A 6868-nucleotide genomic window follows, 5' to 3' on the forward strand; every position below is an offset into this window, starting at 1 on the left:
ACTACCAAAATTTGGTCTGTATTTTACATATGTAGGAATGATAGAATTTCCTGTACACACAGCCGTTTTGAAAAGGAAGTCTTTGCAACATTTTGTTCCACTGACTATTATGTCTATGAATGTGGTTAAAACTTTTTCTTAAACTCACAAGCTAATAAGTAGCAAGTTCTCTTTAGTAATTCCAGTAGATCTATTTTACCTATTAGGTATTGGACTTATACTTGTTTTTGTTTTTCTAACATATTCTCTTACTCCAACTATAATCACTCTTAGAAGCTATCTAGAGTTTCTTCTGTTGGAAGAACTATGTTTTGAACCATAAGCTAGAAAAACTTCTTTACAATGTGTGTCCTACTGAGAGGGATGAGTTCTCTCTTGTTGTTTATCAGAGTAGTTCCTAGTCAGTTGTAGAAGCTAGAGAATTGCATCACTGGGACACCCTGGGAAATTGTTCCTCCTTGCAGTGTTAGGAGAGGAAAGCCCACTTCACTCCTCTTCCCCTCTTTCTCTGCTAGGATAGAATCAAATCAAATGTGCTTCTATTCTAACTAGTTCAGAATAGTATATGGGAAGGGAGCAGGAAGATAACCAGATAATTTCCAGTTCTTTAGGTGTTTTAATAAAAATATTTTGATAGGGAATGAAGTGTTAAATAAGGGTGCCCTTGTGGCTCTTGTGAGAGTGTGGGGAGTAATTATAAGGGCAGTCTCATTTTTAATTCGAATTACATGTTTAACACAGGATGGTGTGGGCAGCAGGAGCTGTAGCAGCCATGTCAAGCATTACATTCCCAGCAATTAGTGCTCTGGTTTCACGAAATGCAGAGGCAGATCAACAAGGTGAGTATTGGAGAAATTGCTGTTTATGCATCAGACTGCTTTTTTGTCTAGAAAGCAGAAGAGTTATCTAGGTGTACTTTTCAAGTTCTCTTTGTCTGTTTTCACTTGGTAGTACCTGTGGAAGTATGCTAGTCTATGAAGAGAGTGAGGAAGTGCACAAATTTATCATATTTGCATTGTAAAATACATAATTTCTGATGAGCTACTTCTTGTCATTCTTTCTGTAAAAGTACTACAAAGGCAACAAAACATTCTCTTTTTTTCTCTTCCTTTCATTATATGCAATATTCTCTAAGTAGACAGTGAGGATTAATGTAGCAGTACTACCTTTTTAATTACACATTTTACCAGACTGAAATAAATTGCGACGTTGCATTCCTTTCCCCGGCCCCGTGCAGCTCCAGAGAGCCTGGAATGATGCTGCTTCTCAGTGAGACTCGGGGACGCCACTTGCTTCCAGGTGCTTCTGTGTTCCGCACACTGGGATGGGCTGGCTGCATTCTGCTGCTGGGCATGAGGGATGAGACAAAGAAGGAAGGAATCGTCCACTCTGTCTGCGTGGTTGGCTGGAGAGTTTTTATTGGCGTGTTGGAGAAGTGCTGCTTGCTCTCCAACACCGCGTGGACAAAATGGCAGCAAACAAAGGAGGGAGTGGGTTTTTATAGGGGACGGGCCGAGGGAGGCGCAAGCCCCCCTCGCCCAATGGGGGCAGGCTACAGGGGAGTGACGTGGACCGGGATGACCAACAGGGACACGACAAGGGTGGACACAGGGCTCCAGGGCGAATGGGGTTGCAGGGACGGGGTAACTGACAGGGAAGTCTCAGGAAGGAGCAGGGGGTGGTTGCTGGAGTTGATCCGGAGCTGGACACCGCGGGGGGAACAAGGGTGTACAATGGGATACCCGGAACTGGCTAAGTAATACATATCAAAACCCCTAATCTGAACCCAAAACTCGGGACGCAATAATAAATGTAGGGAAGAAGCTTTATTTTTTTTGTAGAAAAGTTGGCCCTATTTGATAAAATACTTCAGGTTTTCAAGGAATAGAAAAGGATGCCAAACTAACCAATTAATCTGAGAAAACACAGAATTTACTGGTTTTGATGTGAAAAGCAAGGTACAGTAAGAAATTACTCCTCCGTTAAAGCAAAATGAGAAGTCATCACAAAACACTGGTAAAAAGACTTAGTATTGTTCTTGAATTGAATTTGAATTTAGTATTCTCTTAAAAAAAGCGCTGTACGTATGCATTTTAAGTATCATTTATACTTTAGCATTGTACAACATGAAGTTAGGTAAATGCACTTAATCTGAGAAGTACAAAGGAGATGTTGTTCCAGGAGGTGGGTTTCTGTTGAAAGATGCAAAAGATAGTATTTTACAAGGGTTTTTTTAATTGTTCCCTTCTCCTCCATTTTTTTTGAGACATTTTAAAGATTTTTAAAGACTTGTTTTCTGTTTACATTAGGAAATTACTAGTTTAGTTAAGCAGATAGAAGCCACTGAGCTTTGATTTTACGTAGAGGAAACTGGTATTAATAGCTAAGGCTTTCAAGACTGAGGTTTTGCCACCTAGTGGTATGAAGATTTTAAACTTTCATATCATCAACCTATGAAATAAAAACTTGGACAGCTATCTTTTTTGCATGTTTTCTTTTCCTCCCATTTTACAAGTTACTGCCTTTAGAATGAAGCGGATTATTAATATTGTAAAATTGCATTTTTAGACTCTTATTATATGAAGTTAATATCATCCAAACACTTTTTGCACTGTTGTCACAGTTGACACAGTTAAGTTGAAACAGAAATATATCTATAACACTTTGATTAATCAAGTTTTAAAAAGAATCCAGTGTAAAAGTGCAGTCTGTCAAGTATTGAATTTACTGCTGTATACTTAATTTACTGCCCTTAATAAGTTACTTGGTATTTAAATAAATACTGGCCACAATTTGTGCATATTTTCCCAATCACAGCTCTTAACACTTAGGTAAATTACTCTAAATTTCACTTGAAAATAAATTGAATGGGAACCACATTTAAACTCTATCTTGACTGTCTTCATTGTAAGCTTTGGGTGAAAGTGGAAGAACTCTAATATTAAAAATGGAGCTTTATTTATAATAAATTATTATAAATTTCTTTATCATAATAATGAAATATTATCCAATCATAAAAATAATAATTCTTCCAGTAATCTGTAAGTATAGTGACAGAACTATGGTATGCAGAGGATTATTTTAATCCAACAGATTTTTCTTCAGTATACTTCTTACATTTTAGAATGCAGAAATAATTATGATATGCTCTATTTTGGATCAACTATTAGAATACACTCAGAGCTCTTGGCTCTGAGCATTTCTTCCTTGCTTAAAAAAAATCCTACTTTTTTTTTCCTCATTAGGTGTTGTCCAAGGAATAATAACTGGAGTAAGAGGACTGTGCAATGGCCTGGGACCAGCATTGTATGGCTTTATTTTCTTTCTCTTCCATGTAGAACTCAATGAATTGCTACCTGATAACACTTCTGAAATAAAAACAAAGCAGAATCCCAGTGATAAGGTTAGTTCAAAATCTGGTGTGGAGCTTGCTGTGTAGAGCTCATAGGGCCAGAAATCTGTCTTCTTGGTTGATTCAGAATTATACCTTATACTTAAACTACTTAATTCTCACTTTTCAGTTCTATTAAATAATTAAGATAGCTCATAATTTAAATGTAATAGTAAATACTTAGATTTACAGTAGTAGCAGCATTGGTTTCAGTATTGTAACAGTCCCGGGTAACTTCTTTTGATGTAAATTTACTGGAACTATAATTTAAGTGAGGTTGCATCATTATGATTATCCACAAGAAGCCCTTACAGCAAAGAGTGGAGTTGTAGGCTGTGTTGGAGAGTTAATAATAACACTTGGCAATGCAATGACAAAGGGCAGCTTTTGAAAGATTTTTACTCCTCTCAGTGAAACCACAATTATGTAATACTCAAAAGCTGCTCAGATGAATTAGCTGTTATACTGCAAATGAGGGTGTATTAATTTGTGGAAGTTCATTTCTTCTTTTGAGTATTTGTGTGTGTATCACCTCTTGAAGATTTAATATCATTAAAATATATTTTTGATATGTTTATATTCTTTGTATGTACTGATCATCAGCTAAAAATTTAGGCCTCTGATTGTAACAAGAATTGAGGCAAGAGAAGCACCCGGTTACTGTATAATTATGTTCAGCTATTTTCCCACTTCATTTGAGAATAGCTTCCTACATTTCTTTTGGTAGAATAAAAGTGCCCTGGATTGACAAGTTTCACCTTCTGTTTTATCTAGTTTTAGTTTACACAGATACAGAAAAGTTGCTAAAGATTAAAAAAAAGCTGAGTTGTTGACATTTTCCTTTTGTACAGGTTTGTCATCAAACCTGGCTGATTTATAATTTATCTTAAAACCTTTCTAGTGTTTGTTTTCATTTGGGGCTATGAAATGTGGGTAAGTTTTGTTTTTGAATTTTAAAATAAACTGCTTAGAAGCAAGAGAGAATAACTCCAAATACTAAGTTATCATACATAAATAACATGTCTCTGCAGTGGGAATGGTCTCACTGTTATTTTGTTCACCCATATATTGATTTTTTCTTTTTTTTTTTTTAGACGCTTGTTTATTTGGCTAACTTGATTGTAGATATCTCAGCCATGGAAAAGTGAAGCTAAGGTTTATTGAGTGTTAGTACTTCTGGGTGTTGAAATTTTATTCTATTAGTGTTCAGAGGAGTCTTGTTGATTTAACAGGCATGCTGCCTAAAGCAAAAAAAATTACAAAAAAGCATCAAGTCAGAATCTGTTTCATTAGCTAGGCAATCATACTTTCAATTGAAAATTTTATGTCTCTTTGGTTTTTAGATCAATGTGGAGATCAGGTGAGGAATTTGTGGGGATTTTAGATGTAGAAAATTTAATTTACTGTGCACATATGAACCTGTTTGCAAAAGTTTTATAGTTCCCCATAAATATGTCTCTCATGATCTCCTGCCTTAGTGGTGTAGTTCATAGTGCAGAATTTCACACTTCTGCACATTTCAATGTCTGAAACATGAATTCTTTTTTTATGCTTGTTTTCTATAGAGAGCAATCATTCCTGGTCCCCCCTTCCTGGTTGGAGCGTGCATTGTTCTCCTGGCTTTTCTAGTTGCCTTATTTATTCCTGAGAACAACAAAGCCAGCAGTACCAAAAAACACAGCAACAGCATCAGCAGTAGTCTGAGTAACAACTTGGACCAAAGTAATGAAGAGGACATTGAACCATTGCTGCAGGATAGCAGGGTATGAAGGCTAAATTCTGAGGGGCCAGTGGAACAAATTCATATGCTGAATTGTGGCTCTGGAAACTTGGTGGGAGGTAAAGAGTATCTTGCCTTTGGGGAGAAGGCAGCTGTGACAGGAGGTCACTTGCTGTATGCTACTTGGAGTTGATGTCATGCTTGCAGGAGTGTTTTTTTAAAACAGCAGGTCACAAGCTGGTGTGATTCTACCCAATACTGGACTGCAAATGCTGTGCCAAATTCTGATATTGGGTAGAAACCTGTATAGAGAGACAGAATTTTTTTTCAAAGTTTGACTGTTTAGTTCCCAAAATTGCAAGATAATGTGAAATAAACAGGTTTGAGTCAGAACAATTTCTGCCATCACTATAATAGTTTATTTTGCATTTTTATGCCTTTTTGTCTGCATCTATGCCACGTGTAGTCTTCACAGTATGGAAGGCACTGCTTTCTATATAGTTTTGCTACCTGAAATAGTGGTTATCAATTAAATTCTCAAATATTATTTACTAGCAAGAAGTCCAGTAGTTACCAGAAAGCAGTGATGAAAGTGAGATGGCAGAATTGTGAATATGTGTGATTGCACATTATAGTACTTATCCATAAATGAAGGTCATACAGAAACCCTAAACCCACATTCTGGAATAATCAGTTGTGTGCAGTTAAAGCAAATCCAGATGGCACCCAGGTGCCATTAATATTTTGCATATAAAAAAAAAAAAATTAAAATGAGCAGTGTCAGAAATACAGACACTTCTGAGTGGGTGCCAGAGAATTTTACATCAAAATATATATGTATGTACTGCATTTTGTCACTTTATCTGCCATACAAACTTATTTTTCCTATTAATTCCTTTCACCGCTGCCTTAACTCTTTCTTAGTGTTCAGTTATTAATCATATTCAGCCTTCATGTCACTGTTTTACCTGCTGAATATCATGGATATATTAATATATATATTTTTTTAAAAGATGCTTCAAAGGAGTTATGAATTATAACAAATGTGCTAATTTTTAGAGACATTTTATGAAGAAGACAGAGATTTGTATGCATTTTGCTGCAGTCTAAATGGACTATTAAACCCAACTTTGATGAAGTACTCCTATGAATGTTTTGTATGTATGCAATATATGTAGATATTTGTAAGGAGTTTTAATTTTTCCAGATGTGGTGCTGTGTAAATCATGTATTTATAAATGTAATGAGGGTACAGACAGTTATACAGTTTTTTTAAAAGGATTGTGTATTGACTGAACAAATTTTAAAAATATATATTTTGAAACTTGTTCCACACTGAGCACAGATAAGAAACCATTTGTACTATGCAGGTTGATTTTCAAGTTAATAAGCTTCCTAATGCATAATAAATATAAATATCAAGCTTCCTAGGTTTCATGAGTAAGTGTGTTTTTCACTGTTGTGCCTTCGCTGCTTCAGAGCAGAAGTGGGTTTATCCTAGTGTTGGATGACAGTACCTGAATTCCTGTTCTGTTGTGTTGTGTCTGTGTTATCAAGTGGTGAAAAGCAGACTTTGCTTAGAAATTCCTTTGGTATCTGACGTGGTATCCACTGGGGTAGAGATATGGAGAATAAAGTACAAAAAAACTCCCAAGAATAATTTCTGATCTGAACAGTACTGCAGAATTAATATGCTTTTTCTGAGGAGGCTTGGGTTGCTGTTCTTTGAATTTCTTGTAATTCAAGCCTGGGCTTTT

At 36.0% G+C, this 6868-nt stretch overlaps 1 protein-coding gene across 1 annotated transcript in view; it reads left to right on the top strand.

The window, feature by feature from the left end:
- The window catches only part of LOC137465310 (hippocampus abundant transcript-like protein 1), a 31369-nt gene extending 24828 nt beyond the window's left edge, over positions 1 to 6541 (top strand). Inside the window, exons 10-12 of the mRNA XM_068177319.1 lie at positions 742 to 839; positions 3246 to 3403; positions 4957 to 6541. Coding sequence (XP_068033420.1) covers positions 742 to 839; positions 3246 to 3403; positions 4957 to 5160 — 460 coding nt within the window. The 3' untranslated portion in view covers positions 5161 to 6541. The remainder of the gene's footprint in view (positions 1 to 741; positions 840 to 3245; positions 3404 to 4956) is intronic.
- The last annotated feature ends 327 nt before the right edge of the window (positions 6542 to 6868 follow it).

Source organism: Anomalospiza imberbis, chromosome Z (assembly GCF_031753505.1).
Source record: "Anomalospiza imberbis isolate Cuckoo-Finch-1a 21T00152 chromosome Z, ASM3175350v1, whole genome shotgun sequence".
In the NCBI taxonomy this organism is placed as follows: domain Eukaryota; kingdom Metazoa; phylum Chordata; class Aves; order Passeriformes; family Viduidae; genus Anomalospiza; species Anomalospiza imberbis.